The sequence below is a fragment of the Rhizopus delemar genome, genomic scaffold (genome assembly GCF_000149305.1).
Source record: "Rhizopus delemar RA 99-880 supercont3.6 genomic scaffold, whole genome shotgun sequence".
In the NCBI taxonomy this organism is placed as follows: Eukaryota; Fungi; Mucoromycota; class Mucoromycetes; order Mucorales; family Rhizopodaceae; genus Rhizopus; species Rhizopus delemar.
The window spans coordinates 1,415,763-1,437,755 of NW_027137832.1; the positions used below are offsets into that span (position 1 = coordinate 1,415,763).

General features: G+C 34.3%; 8 protein-coding genes across 8 annotated transcripts; 3 read left to right on the plus strand and 5 right to left on the minus strand.

Annotated features, from left to right (window-relative positions):
• Nucleotides 1-2,822: 2,822 nt before the first annotated feature.
• RO3G_08553 (uncharacterized protein) lies at nucleotides 2,823-3,185 on the minus strand (the record flags this gene model as incomplete). The annotated part of the gene is made up of 1 exon (XM_067663143.1): nucleotides 2,823-3,185. One exon carries the CDS (start codon nucleotides 3,183-3,185, stop codon nucleotides 2,823-2,825), a length of 363 nt encoding a protein of 120 aa, XP_067519244.1.
• A 488-nt stretch (nucleotides 3,186-3,673) lies between these two features.
• Nucleotides 3,674-4,689, minus strand: RO3G_08554 (uncharacterized protein; the record flags this gene model as incomplete). The annotated part of the gene is made up of 3 exons (XM_067663144.1): nucleotides 3,674-3,766; nucleotides 3,882-4,411; nucleotides 4,473-4,689. The coding sequence occupies 3 exons, from the start codon at nucleotides 4,687-4,689 to the stop codon at nucleotides 3,674-3,676; spliced, it is 840 nt and encodes a 279-aa protein (XP_067519245.1).
• Nucleotides 4,690-4,865: 176 nt separating this feature from the next.
• RO3G_08555 (uncharacterized protein) lies at nucleotides 4,866-5,795 on the plus strand (the record flags this gene model as incomplete). Its single annotated transcript, XM_067663145.1, has 5 exons — nucleotides 4,866-4,959; nucleotides 5,009-5,092; nucleotides 5,149-5,300; nucleotides 5,356-5,608; nucleotides 5,662-5,795. The coding sequence occupies 5 exons, from the start codon at nucleotides 4,866-4,868 to the stop codon at nucleotides 5,793-5,795; spliced, it is 717 nt and encodes a 238-aa protein (XP_067519246.1).
• A 3,334-nt stretch (nucleotides 5,796-9,129) lies between these two features.
• RO3G_08556 (AP-1 complex subunit mu-1) lies at nucleotides 9,130-10,817 on the plus strand (the record flags this gene model as incomplete). Its single annotated transcript, XM_067663146.1, has 8 exons — nucleotides 9,130-9,142; nucleotides 9,196-9,287; nucleotides 9,420-9,435; nucleotides 9,502-9,700; nucleotides 9,762-9,906; nucleotides 9,988-10,425; nucleotides 10,479-10,752; nucleotides 10,801-10,817. 8 exons carry the CDS (start codon nucleotides 9,130-9,132, stop codon nucleotides 10,815-10,817), a joined length of 1,194 nt encoding a protein of 397 aa, XP_067519247.1.
• Nucleotides 10,818-11,264: 447 nt separating this feature from the next.
• On the minus strand, nucleotides 11,265-14,226 carry RO3G_08557 (uncharacterized protein; the record flags this gene model as incomplete). Its single annotated transcript, XM_067663147.1, has 7 exons — nucleotides 11,265-11,330; nucleotides 11,399-13,126; nucleotides 13,181-13,351; nucleotides 13,413-13,770; nucleotides 13,823-13,968; nucleotides 14,022-14,137; nucleotides 14,202-14,226. 7 exons carry the CDS (start codon nucleotides 14,224-14,226, stop codon nucleotides 11,265-11,267), a joined length of 2,610 nt encoding a protein of 869 aa, XP_067519248.1.
• A 324-nt stretch (nucleotides 14,227-14,550) lies between these two features.
• RO3G_08558 (uncharacterized protein) lies at nucleotides 14,551-15,288 on the minus strand (the record flags this gene model as incomplete). The annotated part of the gene is made up of 3 exons (XM_067663148.1): nucleotides 14,551-14,697; nucleotides 14,753-14,857; nucleotides 14,917-15,288. 3 exons carry the CDS (start codon nucleotides 15,286-15,288, stop codon nucleotides 14,551-14,553), a joined length of 624 nt encoding a protein of 207 aa, XP_067519249.1.
• Nucleotides 15,289-17,881: 2,593 nt separating this feature from the next.
• Nucleotides 17,882-18,976, plus strand: RO3G_08559 (uncharacterized protein; the record flags this gene model as incomplete). The annotated part of the gene is made up of 6 exons (XM_067663149.1): nucleotides 17,882-17,986; nucleotides 18,036-18,126; nucleotides 18,179-18,281; nucleotides 18,330-18,499; nucleotides 18,554-18,659; nucleotides 18,730-18,976. The coding sequence occupies 6 exons, from the start codon at nucleotides 17,882-17,884 to the stop codon at nucleotides 18,974-18,976; spliced, it is 822 nt and encodes a 273-aa protein (XP_067519250.1).
• Nucleotides 18,977-19,823: 847 nt separating this feature from the next.
• RO3G_08560 (uncharacterized protein) lies at nucleotides 19,824-21,017 on the minus strand (the record flags this gene model as incomplete). The annotated part of the gene is made up of 2 exons (XM_067663150.1): nucleotides 19,824-20,454; nucleotides 20,581-21,017. The coding sequence occupies 2 exons, from the start codon at nucleotides 21,015-21,017 to the stop codon at nucleotides 19,824-19,826; spliced, it is 1,068 nt and encodes a 355-aa protein (XP_067519251.1).
• Nucleotides 21,018-21,993: the final 976 nt, after the last annotated feature.

A 21,993-nucleotide genomic window follows, 5' to 3' on the forward strand; every position in this document is an offset into this window, starting at 1 on the left:
CAGCAGTTGATTCTCCAAAGATCAGTGTTGTCAACAAAAGGAAATCGCTGAAAAGACCAGAGGATCGAATATACATCGTCTTAAGTGAAAATGAGATATGAGCTAAAAAAATTAGAAACATCTATCCGTACTCTCCATTTCTTAGGGAAGCGCACGAAGAGGTATAGCAAGTCTTCAGTATTGACAGAGCAGAATTTACACTGTGAAGAGGTCAGACCGTTATTAAATCTTGAGAGAAGTGATTGACTATAGAGTTTATATTGGAATAGGTGATACCATAAAGACCGGCTTTCAGGAAAAACAGGCATTTTCTAAAAAAGCGGCCACTTGGATGTTGGTATTTGCGGCATTGTCAATGACAGTAGGGATCTCTGTGTTAGAAATAAGTGCAATGGCTTAAACTTATAGTAAATACATTGATGTTGCGAACAAAAGGCATCGATGAATGCCGAATTATCTACTTCACCAGATGGTTGAGTTTGATTCAATATAAGAGATTAGACAAGTTGATTTAGATTAATGATACGATTATGAATATCTCGGCGTAGCTTGGAAACTAAATGAGGAAAGGAAGGCTGAACAGATGGCAATAAAGGACATATGCATTCAAAACGGTAATTATAAATAAAGAATTGAGGAACGTTGAGTTTTTTGTGTCACGATCGAGTGATTTAATAATCAGCAGGAATCACAACGAATATAGCAGATGAAGGCAAGCAAAGAAGCGTTGCAGGGGTGTACTTTGCATGCTTTGTATCTGCATATCCAAAAGAATCAATACCCTCATATATGTTCTGCATAAATTTATTGGCATGAGCAGTAAGATGGAATCACAAAAGAGGGGGCGGAGAAAGTGCAAGTCTTGTTCCTCTATTTCCCAAATGGAATCGACATATGTGATCTTAGGTTGGCTACAAGACTGAAAAAGGCTGTCTTCTAGAATTTGACGAAGCCAGCGTATCTGTAACTTGTGACGTTGAATCTATGGGTCTAATAAGTCTAACCCAACCAACTTTGGATCTAAACATAGTTGCATGCACTTGCCCTTAGTTTTGCAGTTATGCCAGACAAACTGATAAATCACGGAATTGAACTGTCAAAAGAAGGAAGATAGATAGAATGCTATTGTATGCTATGTCGGGATCATGCTGGATCAAGCAGCATCTCATCGAGTTTTATGATGATAGCCCTCAAGCTTCAAAGCAGGATGCTGTGAAAAGTTTGACCAGGTCATTTAAGAGGCTCTCTTTAAAGAAGTCCTCAGCTGATAATTTTATTCTGTACGATTACAACCTGACCTTCAGTAGGCCACTCCTCAATCTCTTGTAAGAAACTATCAAGACCAAATTCAAAGGCGCTTTTATTGGGTAACAGTAACACTGAAAAACCGGCATAAACTATTTAACAAATTACGTCTTTGTGGATGAAGTTGCCTTAAACATCAGCATTAGAGATCCTTAAAGACACTCAATCAGTGGCACACCAGCAATAGTAAAAGCTTGACCGACTCATGCGGTTTCACATACAATACATGGAGATATTTCTTCTAAGCGCATTGCAAGTATTGAGGTGAGAGAGCCTGCCAAACCCAAAAAGATCATAGTTGCTAGTAGTAAGAAGAAAGAGAATGCATCAGCAGCAGAGAAAAGACGACCGGAGCATCTGCTGGCTATTACATAAGGTTCGTGTCTTAAATACCAGATGAAACAGACAAGTTCCCGGAAATAGAGAATTTTTACATTATTATGGATAATGCACCTATTCATAAACCCGAAGATGATATTGTTGGAATGATTGAAAAAGTGGTATAGAAGCATTAGCCTTCCTCCATATTCCATGAATTAAGCCCAATTGAGCAGTTCTAGGATCTACTCAAAAGAAAAGTAAAGTGAAGGCAATTTGGTGATGCTGAGGGCTTGAAGACAAGAATAGCTGAAGCCATTCAAGGTGTTCCTGTTAACATCCCCCAAAATATTGTCAGACACTTCGAAAAGGGTTTAAACTGCTATATAATGATTAAGATAACTTAGGAAAAGGTAGAAACAACGATCGAGAAACAGTTTACGTACTTTTTGAAGCGGATGTTTACATCAATTGAAGTTATAGTAAAAATTATTCTAATTGAAGTCAGGTATTTATATCTTATTGAGTGAGTGACTTGATATCTTCTATTGTAAGCGAGCTTCTAATTTTCAGGTACTTTAGCAAGTGTTATCCATAATTATGATTATCAAAAGATTTTATTTGTTCTTTTGTACATCTGTCATAGATTATCTTTTATTCTGAGAATTTCTCACTGATTTGAATAACGTTATTTTACACATTATTTCAATTATGTGAAAGATTAGGAATATTCATGACATTGGATTAGACTTCTTACGATAGGAAAAGATCTTATTATTTTAGTTCATACTTCTTATCGAAGAATTCACATTAATACAATACATATTCTAAAAGAGTATGTTTATTTGGAATTGATTGCATGAACTTATTTAAATAAACTTGTATCTTATTTTAAATATGATCTTGTATTAAGACTTACATTTATCAATGTCAACTGTAATTAGTTACTGTTCTACGACATAAATAAAGGAAAATCTTTAATAATAAAGCTGCTGAATGAAGTTGCACAAAGCCGCCGTGAGCTTATTGGATACAGCTGTTTGGTACTGGCAGCACTGCATTTCAATATGCCTTAAAATGATGATTCAATGGTAAAAAAGATTTTGTCCCCCTTGTCTTCACTTCAAAAAAGAGTTTTCTTACTGTTTTAATTTAGCATACAAGTGTAAAAAAAGAGAAAAGAAAAAAAAAAAAACTGCTTAATTTACAGACTTTTGTTGTGAAGACAACAATTCGTCAAAAGAAGATAAAAGCGGCAACAACATTAAATCCACGTTTTCATAAGACACACTGCAGCACATCGAAATCAATCTTTTGTATTTCTGATGCTTTTTGCTTGGTGTCTGTAGCTTCAACTGGATTAATTCTTGTGCACGCTTTTTACGAACTTCTTGCAATTTTTTTACTTGATTTAATAAATCATCCAATACTATTTCCTCTTTCTTCTCCTTTTGAATGTCTTGCTTGCGAACAAGTTGTTGTAGGGTCATCTTTTGTAGTATTTGAGTCTGTTTTAATAATAGTTTGGATAATATTGCTGATTCCGCTTCTACTTGCTGCATTTTCGTTGGGTCAAATTGTATTTGCTCTAGTGTATGCTGTGTACCAGCCAGCCTTTTCTTTATCAACACTAGCTCATTCTTCTTTTCTTTTATAAGATTATCCTTTTGCATCAGGTCTCTTTCGTAGTTACTTGTGAACCCATTAAACATATGCGATATGATAGGTGGCTTTTCATTAACAATGATGGTCTTAAACAAACCTTCTACTTTTTGTCTTAGTACTTCTCTCTGATTGGACTCTGTTCGATGTGGTTCTAACAAGCTTTTATTCCCATTTTGATTGTTCCTTTCCGCCTCGGCCAAATAGTCCTGTGCTGACATACCTTCCTCATTTGCAATTTCTAAACTTGCACCTGCTTCTATCAAGAGCCGGACCAATTTTCTATTTCCAATTCTCGCTGCAATATTCAATGCTGTATCTCCGTAAATATCTTGTACATTCAAAATGGACATTAATTCAGAAAAATTATTCTGTCCTAAAGTTTGGATTAAGCATTCCATGTAATATCTCGATGCATGCACTTTTCCTTTCCAACTAGCTGTTGATGCGATGTGGTGAAATACAGTCTGATCTTTTTTGTCTATATTAAATATTGTTTTCTTTAGCATGTTTATCAAAGATACAAATGTTTTTGAGTCAAAGTTATTGGTAAATAAAACACTTCGCATCAAGGCAGTCTGTCCCTTATAGTTTACTCTATAAATGTCTGCTCCTAAATCAATGAGAATATTCACAAGTTTTAACCGTCCCATAGCCGCTGCCCAGTGTAGGCTTGTATGTCCTTCATCATCGATAATCACATTAATATCCAAATCGGCCGGTGGCTTTAAAAGAATGACAGGTATTGCCAGTTCATCTGATATAAAATACTGTAGTAGCTGCTGCGCATATGTTGGATATTCATTACCAAGCAGCAACTGTTGTTCTTCCCCAAGTTCAAAGAGAAAAGGTCGTTTTCTTTTACGAGGGCGGTTTTTTGTTTCTAAATCTGTTAGGCTGATCTCATCAATCTGCTCTTCAAGATCTAATTTCAAATCGTTTACTTTTCTTTTTTTTGATTCTGTTGTTTTAAATTTCTTGATCTTTGAAGAGGCATTGTTGAATTGTCTTGGCGCTAGTGGTGGGCTTACTTCACCTTGGATAAAATCAAACAGGGGTCTCAACAAAATGTCTACTTTGTACTGTTCAGCTAGTGCGATTCCTCTTTCAAATGGCACCCAAGTTCCTTAAAAATAGTATTGGTAAATGAAATGTGTATTTTTTTGCTTGAGAAGAGATATTGTTACCTTGGTATTTGCCATAGCCACCTTGCACTTTTTCATGATGACCTGTTTGTATTTCTTTTTCTAATATGCGAGTGCGCTGTGGTTTGTCAAATCCTGCGACTTTAAGTATTTGGGTCGCGTTTAAATAAGAATCTGTTTTTCTTTTCATAACTGTAATATCTTTGCAGATCAATTCATATACAGGAACGCTTGAATAGGTTGCTTTGTATATTGACATGTTGAGTTTTATAGGGGAATAAATTGAACTGAAAAAAAAAAATATATTTGCACTTTTGTGCTATCGTGGTAGCCAACCACGTGCAGTCTTTTTTTTTGTTTTTCTATAAATTTAAAGTCTTTCCTTTTTCTCCTCTACCCCTTCTTTTTTCTTTTATTTCAACTTCTTTTTATATAATGGATTCTACTATAGAAAACAACGCCAGTTTAGATGCTACGACAACTTCTGCAATCCCTGGAAAAATGAAGCATGTAAAACTTGTCTTATTAGGTATGTGAATATGTTTTTGTTATTTTTTTTATTTGACAACTTGAAATAGGTGAATCGGCTGTTGGAAAGTCTAGCATCGCTCTTCGATTTGTAAACAGACAATATATTGAAAATAGAGAACCCACTATAGGAGGTATCCTTTGGAATCCTTTTCTTTTTAGCCCCCTTACTCATGTTATGCTGTTTTAGCCGCTTTTTTGACTCAAAAATGTAACTTAAAAGATCGGTGCATTAAATTTGAGATCTGGGACACTGCAGGTCAAGAACGTTTTCACTCACTTGCTCCAATGTATTATCGTAATGCTCAAGCTGCCATTGTAGTTTACGATATTACTAATGCAGTAAGTTTCTACAAGTTTCTATTACATTAATGATTGAGATTTATTTGTATAATAGTCAACTCTTGATAAAGCAAAGTCTTGGGTTAAAGAATTACAACGACAAGCTAATACTGATATTGTAATTGCCTTAGTTGGTAATAAACTTGATTTAGTAGAGGGGCAAGATGGCGAACCTTTAAATGATGAAGAGCATGAAAGAAAAGTGTTGAAAGAGGATGCACAAGCTTATGCAGATGAAGCAGGATTATTGTTTTTTGAAACAAGTGCAAAATTAGCTCAAAATGTAGACCAAGTTTTTGGTTCCATTGGTAAAGCGTTAGAAGAACAATGGAGACCCTTTTTTAACTAATGTTTGTATTAGGTCATAAAATCCCCTTAGAAAGCGTGCATTCATCCAACAGTAGAAATGCAGCAGGTGGTAGAAGTAATCTTAGTAATGGTATTAGCTTGATGCCACCTTCTACTCAAGGAAATTCCAGCTCTTGTGCATGCTAACTCTAAAAGAATCACTCAGTATTAACATACCCCTCTTCACATTATCACCCTCTCCTTTTTTTAGTCACTTCATTCAGTTTTGAAATAAATCTTAAAAATCATTGAAAAAGATCATACACTTTTAGAAATGCGTAAACCAAATCCTATTCAAGACAATACTCGTGTGTATAGTTCTAGTACATGGTCAGTGTGTAATCATATTATCCCAATGCTCTTTTCTATAATTAGAAATTAGTAAGGCCTTGTCAAACATCTCTTTCTCCCTTTTTTTCTTTCCTTATAAAATTAAACAGTCTCAATCCGAAAGATTGGCTGCATTTTAGTTTGGTTCTGTTACAATCGTAGAGACAACGTAAAATTACAATTTAAGAAATTTGGATTAAGCTTATAGGTACCGACTGTTGACTATATGTTAAACTTTTAAGAAAATACGAAACAGGATTATTAACACCTCGATTGTTTAAGTAGATTTTTGAACGAATTTAAGATAAGATCTTTTGAATAAAAATAGTCTATCGATAGCCTGATCGATGATTCCTTGTACTAGAATAAACAGCTGGAGATGTTCCTAATTCGGCTGTAGATGCATACATTGTTTTTCCCAATTAGACAAGCTTGAATTAAGCACCCAGTTTTAAAATAAAAAGTGAAGTACAATTAACTTGGAAACATTGTGACATATAGAATAAAGTGTAAACATAATATATTTTATTTTGATATGGATATTTACAGCCTCATCAAAAAAAAAAAGTGTGTAGTCGGCGTATACAACGAGAAGACTAACTGTGAAAAAATGTGATCAATATATATAAGATCCATTAGCTTTATAACAAGAGAATATAAAAAATATATACACGAATTGAGGAAAATTTTAAACAAATTCGACTTTATAACGAAGCTTCATCGTAAACCTACTAGGATAGAGTGCCCATACTGTCAATTGATGGTTTTATAAAAAAAATAATTTAAGAATTTGGATGGGATTTGCTCGTAATTTTTTCATGTTAAAGCCATCAACAGATATTGTAGCAAGTAGGGTATAATACATTGTTTATCAGTGAAATACAGTGATGAAGCTACTTAGTCTCCGAGTGGTATTAAACTGTGTACAAGAGAACAGTCTGTTTACAAAAACATGAAAATCATTATTTTCACCCATTTCTTCCTTTACAAGATACATAAGTATAATAAAGAGATCCATCTACATATTATCTATGTTGTAAGCTTAAACATGCTTTTGCTATAAAATCATTTGCTTACATTATCAGGAATGTGTATTTTGGAGTATACAGATGAAACCCTTGTCAATTTAAAACTACGAAAAACTGTGTTCAGCCGGACAGCGGCATGTATTACTTTTTTCTCTTCAGCTTCAGTAAATATGCGTATATTTTGGCATAGTGGGAAAAGGACGACGACTTGTCACTTCTTTATGAGACGATATCAACACCGAATCGATCACTCAACTTTCCAGCAGAAATTGTAAAGAAAATTCTCGATCATTTACCAAGGTCCAGCTTGCCAGCTGCAGTGAGAGTTAATCATCTATGGTACACAATTGCAATGCCTGTGCTTTACCGTCATTTGTATATAAGAACGCTCACTCATTGGATGCTTCTTCAGAGGACTTTCGAAGAAAAAGATTTTGCAGAGCAATTTGGGCCTTATGTATCATCGTTAGTCCTCAAGTCTTCACCTCGACTAGTATCCTCTCAGTTAACAAGCGCTTTAAATGTAAAAGCAATTGAAAACGACGATCAATTACAGCCTTCCACTAGAGGTTATGTTCGTTTGGAGCGTGTAAACTATGATTTAACTGGACTAGAGCATATCGAAACACCTTGGACTGCCGAGAACGAGAAGGAAGAAAATGAAAATAACCGAGAGATAGATACGTCTTCCAAAGAAGCGGAATGGCTTTCATTTATTAAAGATGAACAGATTTGTAATGTGCTCAATTTTTGCTATAACCTTGAATATCTAGATCTGTCTGGATGCGAAAACCTTACAGATAAAGCATTGTTTCCAATTTTTTATCAAAAATCAACACATAAAAGCAAAAGACCCTCTAGACTAAAAGGGCTTTGGCTGAACCTATTGAGGAATCTGACGATTGAATCTTTAGCAAATATCGTATATACCGATCGGGATCTTGGAGGCTTAAGTCAATTAAAACACTTAGACTTAGAATTTGTTGTATCTTTGAGGGATATGGACATAGATTTACTGCTCTCAAATATTGGTTCTTCACTCACACATCTAAAGCTTAATTCAGCATACGAATTAACAAATGCATCGGTGGCATCAATATCAAATTATTGCCCAAATTTGAAACTATTATACCTAACTCGGTGCTGGAGAATTGATAATAGGGGTATCGAGATGCTAAGCAAACATTGTAAAAATCTACAATATGTTTCAGCATCTTTTTTGAGTAATGTAAATGAAAATGGATTAGTTCATTTGGTACGGAGCTCCAGGGAACTAGTATGGCTCGATATTACAGGATGTGGCATTAATGCTTTTTTTAAAAATATGGTCTTGGAATCTTGGAAGATACACAGGATTGAGCATCATTTGCCTTATTTGTTCATTCATGATGAAAAATTGAATTTAATTTAACTTGTAAACAATGTTGGTATGGCGCTATGCGCACTAAAACTGTAATAAAAGGATAGGATTCGATAGAAGGCGAAGCTTATTAATATGTTATAAACTTGTATATCATTCATTTGACTTGAGATAGCGTTGTACATTAGTTCTATGACTTTGGCTCACTCTTAAACGCTTATAATTATCCTTTTTCATCCGGTTGTTAGAAAATGAACAAGATCAATGTATCTTGACATGATATACTGGAAACAAATATAGATAGGCAGAACTTATTTTTATTCAATTTATATCCCCTTTTGGTTTATTTGTTCCTCAGCAATGGCGATTATAACAGTCAGGCTCTGTTTTTGCAAAGAAAAACTACTTGAAAGCATTTGGGGCTAATAGATACTGAAATTAAGGTATTTTACCTTCAATAGGAAAAAAAAAACTGAATTCACAGTCAAAACTTGGGACGGCCTTGCCAGAGAAAAGTGTTTGTATTAAGAAATAGATACTTGAGCGGTGGCATCGATATTTTGAATGTCGGATTATATACGATAGTTACTAATGCCAATCACAAAATATCTTCAAGAACAGCAGTAACTGCAGATTCATCAATTATTTTACATATCACCAGAGCCTGGAAAGCTACTATCGGACTTTCAAAGATGAATTAATCGTTTCCCTTAATATCTTCTTACTCTTTAATTTCACTTTTTTTTTTTGCAATAGAAAAACAATGGCTTCTGCAAGTAAAGAATAAAAATGTATCTTTTGTAGTTTCTTTAAACTAATGCGGATTTAGTTTTCATTTTGGATCTTAAAGGAAAGGTCCTTATTTCTCGTAATTATAGAGGCGATATCCCGATGAGTGCAGTAGAAAAATTCATGCCCTTGGTAAAAGCAATTAACTTACATTAAATAAGTATTCATACTTACTCGAGGGACATCTAGATTTCCGAAGCAGAAGATGAGCAGATCCCTTTGCCTTGTTTCACATACGAAGGCATAAACTATTTATATTTGAAGCACAGTAATCTTTATTGTAAGTCCTAAAACGCGCTCGCTTTTAACACAGAAAAAATGGACTTACATCGCCTTTAACTGCAAGTACTTGCATTGACTCGAAAAAACACCAATGCTGCATCTATCATGCTTTATCTGCACAAACTGACAGAGGTCTTTACTGAATACTTTAAAGAACTAGAAGAAGAATCAATTCGAGATAACTTTGTGATAGTGTATGAACTTTTGGATGAGATGATGGATTTTGGCTATCCACAGACTACAGAAACAAAGATTTTACAAGAGTAATGATGAATTTAAATTTAATTATTTAAGAGAGAAAAGAACTTATGATTGTTGCTTTAGATATATCACGCAAGATGCTCATAAACTTGAAGTGCAAGTGCGCCCACCTATGGCTGTTACTAATGCAGTATCTTGGAGATCAGAAGGAATCAAATATAAAAAGAATGAAGTATTCCTGGATGTTATTGAAAGTGTGAATTTATTGGTAAAAAAAAAAAAAAAAAAAAAAAAAAAAAAAAAAAAAAATACTATGGAAGCATTTTTTGTTGATTAGCTCTTTTAAAAGGTCAATGCGAATGGCAATGTGTTGAGAAGTGAGGTGCTCGGTTCAGTCAAGATGAGGTGCTATTTGTCTGGTATGCCCGAGCTTCGTTTGGGATTAAACGATAAGGTGATGTTTGAAGCAACTGGAAGAGGTGCCTCAGCTACAAAGGCTATTGAAATGGAAGATGTTAAATTTCACCAGTGTGTTCGACTATCTCGATTTGAAAATGACCGCACTATCAGTTTTATTCCTCCTGATGGTGATTTTGAGTTGATGAGCTATCGTTTGCAAACAACTGTTAAGCCACTCATTTGGGTAGAGGCTGTTGTCGAAACATATTCAGGATCCCGTGTTGAATATCTTGTAAAAGCGAGGGCACAGTTCAAGCGTAAGAGTACTGCTAATAATGTTCAAATCGAAGTACCGGTTCCTGACGATGCAGATACTCCAAAATTCAAGGTAGTTTATTCATTAACAGTAGTATGAAAAAATTAACAAATGAAAACTCAAAGGCAAGTAGTGGATCTGTATCATATAAACCAGAAAAGTCATGTTTGGTATGGAAGATTAAACAATTTCAAGGTGGAAAGGAGTTCATTATGCGTGCACATTTTGGTTTGCCATCTGTTCAGGCAGCTGATGACACAGAAAGAAAAGCGCCCATTAATATTAAGTATGAAATCCCTTATTTTACAGTTTCAGGTATTCAAGTGAGATACTTGAAGATTGTAGAGAAGAGTGGTTATCAAGCACTACCTTGGGTGAGATACATTACACAGAATGGAGGTAAAGAAAAAACACTGAAGAAAAAGAGAAAACACATTTCATCTAAAGAATATACTGCGAAATAGATTATCAAATGAGAATGCCTGAGTCCATTAAATCGACTAAACGCATAAGTGATTATTAGATACCTTATCCATGCTGCATATCTTTTATTAGTGCGTATTATACAAGTGAATCATTTTACGCAGTATTTAATATCAATTTGAATTTGATTTTGATTTTATAGTTTTTACATACAACATTCTAAATAATAAAAGTAAATACAAAGATCAGAGAAAAAAAGAAAAGAAAAATAGATTAGGAAAATTGAAATGGTCTTGGCTTCTTTGTTTTATGTGAATTGTTGTTCAGTGAATCCATTACGACGTCATCTGTATCATCATCAAGTATAAGCCTTTTACGGCCATCACTTTCATTTTTTTCAAGTAAAGAAAGCCCATTTTCTAAGGAAGGCATATTTGATTCATAAATACTTCAATAAAACAAAGTGTTAAAGATATATATACACTATTTCAAATAGTATGTACCTTGGTTGACTTGCTAGTGCTTCTGATAAAGATGGAGGTAGCACGCGTGCTCTAGACATGAATTTAAGCTATTGATAGATTATGAGATACGAAAAAGGGAAAAGCAGTTTATGTATTACCTCCTTGACTCTCATCATGCTATTTGCCAAGCTAGAAAGATGGTGATAGGTAGCAACACGAATAGCTTTATCAACTGATTCAGATAAACGAAGAGAGTTTACCAAATCTAGTGCTCTTGAATGCCTTTCTGATTTACATGCAATATTAATCAATCTCAATATATCTTTGTCCATTTCAATATCAGCGCTATCGAAAGCATCTTGGTATTCATCCTGCCTCTGTGTAGCTTCAGCTTCATCTCTTTCATGCAAATCTCGATATAACATTGATAAGTAAGCCAATTCGATCTTGCCTGTTTCTGAAGTAGGTTCTATAAGAGGAAGCTCCAAGGGTACTTCGTTCACAGGAGGACGAGGGAAAAAGGGATATTTATTATCTCCTCTAAGAATAATGCACATTAATCGATCCCTCAATACACCAACTGGCCAATAACTTTCTGTTCTTTGTATAGACTTTGCGTGTGCTTTTCCATTAAATACAGGAACCCAAGCTGCTTGATTAGGTCTTCTTTGATGGTGAAGGATACGTAAAATGCTTTCAGAGTCATATATAGCGGCTTGTGTAGTTTCTGAGAAGCCAGCCCAGGCTAATTCACTGCCGATTGAAAGTTGTATTTTATCCTTTTGTAAAACTTCATTTGCATCTGTATTTAACAATAAATATTCCATGTTTTGTTGGCCTGTAAAAGCAGGACCAGCTGCATAAACAAGAAGGGCAAGATCATTCATAGCAGATAGAGTCACAATATTGTTCAATGTGAAAATGTGTTTCTGAATACCGGACAGTGAGAAGATACGAATAAATCCAGTTGATGTAGCTGCAATTACTGAAGCGCTATTGATAGCTACTGCAACAACGTCTTCTCCAAGTGGAAGATGGTAAGTCCAATCTTTATCTCCTCCTGCCCTCATACTGAGAGGCCTAAAATGTAAAGTAGATGCAGTTATCTTTTCTTGATCATCACCATCTTCCTCGTCATCTGTCTCTTCTTCCCCTTCATCATTGATTCTAGTCTTTTTTGGTTTTTCAAGCGCCTCTTTTCCTTCAACAGCAAAGATAGAGCCTGCTTCACTTAAAGCGCCCATAGTGAAATTAGAGTAATCGGTAAAATGAAAGTTACGGTGTGCAGATTGATCGTGAAATTCAACATTGATAATAGAGTGATTATCTTGGTATATAGTGTACATTGCACCAACGAGATTGTAGCATAAATATCTACGTTCACCTTCCATCGGATCAAATCCTCTATTATCTTTATCTTTATTGTATGGTGTTTCTCCTGGTTGAAAAGCACTTGGTGGGTCAAAAACAACAGGGCGTTGATACTGATTGCCACCCATACGCGATAAATTCAACCGTTGTTGATGCAAAGCTTGCATTCTTTGTCGCTCTTCTGGTGTTTCAGCATAGCCTGCCCCATCATCATCAATTACAAAATCATCTTCGGCATCCATCATATCTATATCATCATTTTCCTCACTTCTAAGGTCCTCTCCGTCCTCATCGTCTGCCATCGTATCAAAAAAGTGTTCATTAGCTTTGTTTGTTGCACGTGATTCAAGTAAGCGAGGATCTAATGAACTTGGTTCTAAAGAGTAAGGATCTTGAGATTGAGTTTCCAAAATATCGCTTTGTGTGTTTCGACGCATCTTTGCAGGATGTGGGTAATTACTGTTTCCTTCAGGAATGACTTCATCCCAATACATAATTTCACCATTTTCATTTGCCTAATTACGAGTTAGTATGCAGAGGTTTATATCCATATTATTGTTTTCATTTACAAAAACGAGTTGGTTTTCTTCAGGATGCCAAGCAATTTCTGTTATAGATGCTACTACGATTGCCTTTCTAACCATTTTCTTCTTCTTTACATCCCAAATAATCAACAATTTATCTTTAGATGTAGTTGCCATATAGTAGCCATTAGGAGACCAGCTAAAAGTGCTAATTGTCTACCACACATAATAAACATCTTAACCGCGTTTTTTGATTTGTCATTTTTTCCTTATTTACCTCTGTATGACCATTTTCTAAAGTCGAATAAGGTGTCCACAAACCATAGGTAAACATGCGAATATCATTATTCTTTCCAGGAAAGGCAAAACACGATTTATCTGGGCTCCATAAAACTTTAGCTGTCAATGCATGATCTGGTTTACTAGCAGGTGTGATATTCTTGAGCACTTTTACGCATCGAGGAGCAGGTTCATTTGGACCAACGCTCCAGATACGAATATCGCCATCACAGGAAGAAGAAGCAATATATTCACCAGTTGGATCGTAATCAATAGATTTAAGGCTAGTTGTGTGACCTTGTAAACTAACAATTTTCGAATTATCAGCAATCAATACAACACGAATATCATTATCACTATATGTGCACACATCAGTAGTTGTTTAATTAATCGTTTTCTTTTACTTACTCTCCCGCAATTGCGATTTTCATGCCTTGAGGATTAAACACAACACTACGAACGGCTACCGTGCTTCTAATAAGGATCTTTTCGTATTCGTTGTTTTTGTAGGTTATGATAAATCCATCTGTTCCTGCAGTAACAAATCGTGAATCCTAATATACAAGAATTTAATCGAAGCTATTTAAATCAATAACATCAACTTTACATGAACAGCAACACAGCTAATTTCGTCAATGTGTCTTTCAATAGATGCTTCAGCTACTTTACGAATGTCTTTCTCTGTTTTAAATATACTGACACGAGCATCCGCGCTGCCCACTACTATTTCACTATATTGCTTTTTTTCTTTAGAAAATCTTTATTTCCACATGTTTTCTTTTTTTACCTTCCACCTGGCTTATAGGCAACATACGTTTTTCCAGGTTTAACTAACGGACCGGCATTAAAGTCTACAAACTCTGTTTCCATAATTATTTAATAGCAAATGAAAAAAAGGGGGAAAGAATGCGCTCAACCAAAAAAAATAAAAAAAAAATTATCGCGTCTACAGTCACAGGCTTCAAAATTGAAACATAAAGCTTAATGATCCTAATGCATTAAAGCCTGTAAGGTATTCGATAATAAAGATATAAAAAAAAGGAACATTTAAGAAAAATATATCAATCAAAATAAGAAAAGAAATAGAATTCTCTAAATTATCCAATATTGGTTCAAGAGCAAAATAGAATTTATTTTTATTGAAAACTAGCGAGATATTTTTTGATGTTAGGACGTTCTTCGAATGCTTCAGCAAACAACTTTAGGTTAGGGTAATCATCCAACAAATCACGAGCACCATCATCATCAATGAGATGGTATACCAAAAAATCAGCATAGGTGATCTATAAAACATTGAGAAAAACCTACTTTCATTTCCCATATTACAAAACAATTTACCTTGTTTCCTAATACATATGGGCCTTCTTTACAGTCAGAATAATAGTTTTCAAATTTGGTTAACCAACTAGGAGTTTGAACTTCGAAGTGATGCTTCTTTTTTTCCTGCATTCATATGTTAATTGCATGGTTTTCCTTCATTTTTCTTTTAAAGATATTTTTACCTCATCACCAAAGAAGGCATTTTTCATGTTTTCAAACCAATCATTTGTTACATCAGAGACTACATCCAGGAGATAATTTTCCTCTTCATTAGATCCATGATATTTATAGCCCAGTTTAGCAGAAAGATAACGTAAAACGGGGAGTGTTCTACCCCATATTTTATCTCCCGTTTTAATATAAGGCAGGGTAGAAGCATAATAACCATCTTTTACCAATTGATCTTTCATAGCTGGCCAATTATCTTTAAAACTTGAGACACGAACATATTCATGTTCCAAGCCAGCATCCACCAAGAATAACTTGATGTTTTCCCCACGAGCGCGTGTTAATTTATCACCAACAACAAAGTAGCAAAGAGTAATTTTTTCCATTGTAAAGAATCCTAATTTAAATAATTCAGTCAATTCCTCAGCTTATATACTTTTTATATTGCACGCTTATTCTGAATGGGGAAGGGGTTATTTTGGGGGATAAGCCTTAAGTTTTTAACATTTGCGGTGTGTGTATTTTGCTACCACTGTATCGCCGACACGTTAAGCGTGGGGAGAAATGGACCTAGTACAACAATCTCCCCAACTACTTACCACTAGCCACTCTTTTTCTTTAGTTGAGTTGAAATCATCCGTTTTTTAAGCATATTACTACACAATAAAAATAACACAACCTTGGTGCCATATTCTATGTTAAGCTATTATGAAGCTTATTCAAATTATATAATATGTTCTATCATTATTTTTTCTTTTCAAATTCCTTTTGTTTCATTTTTTAAGAAGCGAAGTTGTAGGTACCATAAATATCTATCAATATTTTAGTAAGCCTACCAGCAATTGAGCATAGACAAATCATAGGCTTCTATGACTTATGAAGACCATACTCATTAAATACTATCGTTGTAGCAATATCCAACAACTTTTCTTATTACAAAAAAGCGGAGTAATCTTGGTCCTGTTGCTTTTGAAATATCGATCAAAAGCTCATAACAATTAAAAATACTTGCTGAGTCATCATGCCAATCCTATCTATCGATGCCGAACTTGCAGTCCTAAACAGTACGTCAATGTAACCGCCTTAGTACTTCATTTTCTACTCCAAATTTCTTTACTCATCAATTTGTAGTTCAGTGTCTTTGCATTTCCTCCACCGGTTTAGAATCCGATACAGAGTCTAATGCGGATAGCTTCATTCTTTCCTCTCTTTTTGCTCCATAAACTGATTCCACTTCTTAGCTTTCCTTGGCTACTTTTCAATTTCAAGCTATATTCACGAAACAGACTAGCTCATGCTTTGAATTAGGAACCTGCTGAGCATCTTTTGCAGAACGATGATAATAATAATGACCTATCTCATACACAGCCCAATTTTTCTCAGAATATACTTGCATTGTAAACAATGATCAGCTTTAACTGGTGCGTTTGCCTATTAATAACTACATACTATCCTTTTGATTTACTGTAAATTGTTACATAAAATTTTCATCACTATCTCTGTTAATCTGCCCTTTTCTTTATTGACAGAACTTATATCCGGGTTACCTATTTTGACTTCACCGCGAGCACCATTAACAAAGATACTGTTACATTTTATATCTCTGTGGACAATCAAGGAACGATGGCTGTGCAAATAAGATAACCTCTTTAGTATTTGCCGACTCCATCTCTTTATAATTTTTACATTGGGCAAGCCAAGCTTTTGAATATATTGACGAAAAGTACCCGAAGTCATCAACTCAGTAATAAAAATCAATTCATTTCTCTTTTTATTAATCCAAGCATCATGAAATGCAATAATATTTGGATGTTGGATAGAGTTTAGTAATTCAACTTCATGTGCAATATTATGTTTATTGATCTATCACATAGATGTACATAAAGAAGATCTATAATTGCCTATTAAAGTATACCTATTATATTCCATGCTATCTCAGAGCCTTCATTTCTGTCTATCGCTTTGTATACCATTTTTGAGGTATCTTTGTTTAGTAAACTATTTAGTCTTCAGTATCTTTTGTTTGCTGATAGTTCCAAAGGGTACTCGAATGGGCTAAAATTATACCAAATAAAATTTAAAGGGAGAGAAGATGTATCAAGGAATGAAGTATCTGGCATTAAAAGAAAAGAAATTCAAGACTATGAACAAAGCATGAAATCTTGTTTTAATTTTTATATTCCATGTGAAATTAGTTTTCAAAAATGCCATATTTCAAAGACCTAAAGCATAATAACTTGATCAAATTCACCGCTTTTAACCTAGCATATTTATTGAAGCTCTATTAACTACAGCTCCATAGAGTTGATTGATGGTTTCATTTCTTCATAAGTAAGCAAGTGACACTAAATATTTAAAAGATGAATGGTTTATTTGAGTATTTTATCCTTGGCACCCTATTTGGAAGAATTCCGAAATATAAGGGAAGGCAATCTTATTAAAAAATTACTATGGAAGCCATGGACTCTTTATTGCCATCTGTTCTTATGCCAGATACTCCTATAACTCGTGTGACATGGATTCCCATCCTCTGAAGGCATAGTGTTCCCGCCTTCGCATGAGAAGAAATTATTAAGTAAGTAGTACATATACTCTTCTTGATCTGCATTACTATTTAGAATTACAATTGTCTCTAATTTTATCACTCATAAACACCCTTTTACACTGTCATCAAATCATGTCCGTACTCAAAGGCAAGCACAGTCTACCGCTTTCCGAATCCTTATTTTTTAATAAATAAGGACCTCCTATCATCGCTCATCAACATAAACTAAAGCTTACGTGTCTTGACTCTAAAGTGAACCCCTTCTTTATGCTTATGCAACATCTAGCTCATAAAACCATCGAACAGGAGCCACAACGAAAAGCATGAATAAGGATGTATGATGTATTTCAACGACCGCTTTTTTACGTGACTTTGGATTACATTACGTGTAGTGCTTTCAGTTTGAGCATCTCCCTTTTATTATTTTAAAAACAATGTCATTACAACAATTAGAACAGGTTCGCGACCAACTTGGAGGCCAATTGAGTAGCGCCTCACCAGATCTTCAAAAGATGGGGCAACTTCTTGTTCAAGCCAAGGTAGTTATAACATATTTGTAGAAGAAAAAGTATGATAACAATACAATAGTTCCAAATGATAGAATTTGAAACCTTCACACCAACAGTAGGAAAGACAAAAACATTAGGAACGACAGAAATAAACATATTGACTACTGCTCGTAAAGTTTGTATAGATTGAGACGAGCTGATTTACTTATAAAAATGAAATAGGGGATATTCTTGAGATTGGTGCTTATTACAGCGTTCGTATTAAGGATATTGCATCTTTTGAAAGATATATTTCACAGTTAAACAGCTACTATCATGATCTTTTGTAAACACCCTCTCTCATACACGTACACTTTACATAAAACTAATTCAGGTGCTTTAGAGAATTTCTTCCTCCTTCTCAACAAATGTATCCATTGCTTGGATTAAATCTGCTTCGATTGTTATCACAGAATAAATTGTCTGAATTTCACACAACGCTTGAGAGCATCGATCTCAATCAATTACAAACAAATCCATATATTAAGCAAGCTGTTGATTTAGGTATATGTTCTGCTTTATAAAAAAACAGCTAGAGGCTTAACAATTTTTTAATAGAGCAATTTTTAATGGAAGGAAGTTATAATAAAGTATGGAATGCAAAGAGTATTGTAAAAGGAGAAGAATTTATGTTTTTTTATGATATCTTGATGAATACTACTAGGTAAAAAGAAAATTGCATAACATGTATGTAGCATAAGAAACTGACCCAGAAAGCTTTTTTCTTCTTTTAGACACGAAATTGCTAGCTGTAGCGAAAGAGCATATGAATACCTTCCTTTGAACGATGCTTGTACTTTGTTGTTCCTGAAGAATATCGAGGAATTGCTGACGTTTGCTAATGAACGCGGATGGAAATTAAACCCAGCTGAACAAAGGGTTTATTTTGTAGCAGAAGATGACAGCATTGTAGAAATCCCACAGGAACAAACAATCACACGCACTTTAGGTTATGCTAAAGAACTTGAGCGTATTGTTTAAAGTGATGATAATAATTAAAAGTACGCGTCTATGCTGTGCGGATGGTAGTACAAGAAAGTCTTTTATTTCTTTATTTTTCCTTTCTTTTTATCTTTTTTTTTTTTTTTTTTTTCAAAGAAATTAATTTCAAGTAATAATGACAGGTGAAGCCATGCTCTTTCTATTTGCAGTCATCATGGCTGCTTTACTTTTATTTGTGATGATCTTTTTTGTAAGTACAGTCTTTAACAACACTATTTTTGCTTATGACACGAATTGCATTAGGTTATCATGTTTTCCGACTTAGAATGTGATTACATTAACCCTATTGATCTCTGTAATAAATTGAACCAGGTAAGTGAGGACAAATGAGAAAAAGAAAGCATATATAGCTAAGCAAAGAAATCAGTTTGTATTGCCTGAAATGGGCGCACACGCATTCCTGTTTTTCATGTTCCTTATCAACGGAAGTTGGATAGCAGCATTTTTGAATTTACCCTTGGTTATTTATAACGTTAGAAAGTAAGAGGAATAATGCAGTTAGTTGCTTAAACTAATGTTTACAGAGTAATGAATGGACATCATATGTATGATGCAACGGAGATATTCCGTACACTACCTCAGCATAAAAAGGAAAGCTTCATGAAAGTAGGGTTCTACTTGATTGTAAGTTCAAATTAAAGCAAAATTATCAAAAAATCTAATTTTTTTTTTGATTTAGTGCTTCTTTTACTTTTTGTATAGAATGATTTGTGCATTGATTACAGAATCATAAAAAAAAAGAGAGAAATTGGAAGGAATGGTTGTTTATATGCTTAGAGTAGATCCAATTGTGTATGTGTGTATATACAATCAAATAAAGAAACATTCAAGATACCCAAACTTGATGTAATTCTTCGATATATTTTGAAAATGTTGACCTTGGCGTTATCAGTATACTTTTGCCATGTGCTGCTACGATAGCATCAACTAAAGGAATCAAGAAATTTTTAAAAGACTTTGAGGGTGACACCATATCTCTTGAATCATCCAAGGGAGCAAAAAGATCTGTTGGTATATCACTCAAAACAGTCGTACAAGGAAATTCTTGGAACCATGGAAGTAGAGTACTATTTTTACCTTTCGGATCTCTGTAGTCAGTTGCTATGTACACATTCACCTTCTTTCCCACAGTCATTTCAATGTCTTTTGGTAGTATTTTAATACATTCTTCTGATTCGTGTTCTCCAACGATTTCAGTCATGTTCTTTACAAAATTTTCCAGATTAATAGAAACATTCTTTTTGAATGGATTGTCTTTTGTACGAAAGTGAAGAGACATAAAGGATCCTTTACCGCCCATATAATCTACGATCGATTGAGCAGTGATGCCCAAGGATGTATCCAATCGATAATGCAAAGCATGCGCAATTTTTTCCTGCATTTTTTTCAGTTTGGGATCGACCACATTCAACCGAGTCGAACCAAATACTCCACCCAAAAAGAGTAGTTTTTCCTTCCTATCAAAATGATGCGGAAGCAACAACTTGAAATATCTTCTTCCTGAAAATGAGTCTATGTAATTTGCTTGTTCCTTTAATATTTCCGCAGCCTCTTCTCGACTTTCATATAGGCGCCAATCGTACAGATGTGCATCTTCATGCTTATAAATATCATCATCTGATAAGCCAAGGTTCTCCTGAATTGATTTCATGGACATGATGTTTTGAAACTGATATTGAATATCTACTAGCAGTGGTGATAGATCATGTAATTCTGACCAGTGTAAAATGCCTAAGTGTTTATATTCTTCACATCGAGATTGTTGAATGTAGCTTGCTAATTTTTTAGGTGTTGGGCTTTGGCAGAGCAAATTGAAAGGTTTAGGTGTTGTAAGCCACTCGAGACGACTCATGAGTTCCTCTCTTGGCATCCAACCAAACACAGTTCCGAAAAATGCGGGTGGTATTAGTAATGTACGGTTTAACATGTAAGCAAGTAACAATGCGTTTGCTAATTCGATTCGTTGATTGGATAAACCAGAATGAGGTAGATAAGCTAAATAACGTTGGTTGTGTTGCATTTTATAATAATGTGGTAAAGTGAGATGACTATACAGTGATGATTTAAACATGTGTAGTGTGATTAAAATGTATAACAAAAAGAATACAATAATTATTCTTGTTTTCATGAAGCGAATCAGGGTATTAAAAGACTGTAGTCTTTTGGTTGAAAGCATTATATAAAATATACGTCAAACAAAAAGTAGTAAAAGCAAAAAATGAAAGAAAAGAGAAGGAAGAAAAAGAAAGTCTTTTTTTTTATTGATTGCTAAAATATTCTTTTGTAAACATAAAGGCATTGAAAATCTATTAGTGTCTGCATGAATAAACCACTCTGAGCATAGATCTACAAGAGTTCATGAATCAGCTCAGAAATCCTTACTATCAATTATCCTTTCCATCTATCTCAAGTTCCAATGATAAATCGGTTTGTTTTATTGCATCCTTTTTTGTAATGCATATAATTTTATTTGAATTAATCCAGCCAAAATAAAATTCATTTTCCTTATATGCAGCAGGTAAACAAAGACAAAATCAGCAAGGCTTACAGAAAATTAATAGTACTCAACAGCTAATGTCTCACCACGTCAGAGACCTTTTCAATTACTTGGGCTCTTGACTTTTTTATACAGTATGTTTAGTTCAAAGGTAAGATTATGGTACTCGTATAACACAAAGTTTTTTCTCTCTATTTTCTTGCCTTCATTCAGGAAGCAAATCGTTTTAGTAAAAAGGTAAGAAGTTTACAAGAAAAGGGAAATTAATGAGATGACCATTTTATGTCTAAAGAAATGCACTTGGTTAGAGAAACTCTCGGTCCAAATAAAAACTTCACCTGTCAGATTGACTAGAGGGTTGAACATCTGTCATTTAAAGTGGAAACAGGAAGCAAGCAATTTTTTCTTTGGTAAAATTGAGATTGCGTAGAAAGTTGGATGTTTTAATTTTTGCTTTTAAACATCTAATCTAAGTTAGCTGTTTATTTTATATAAAAAA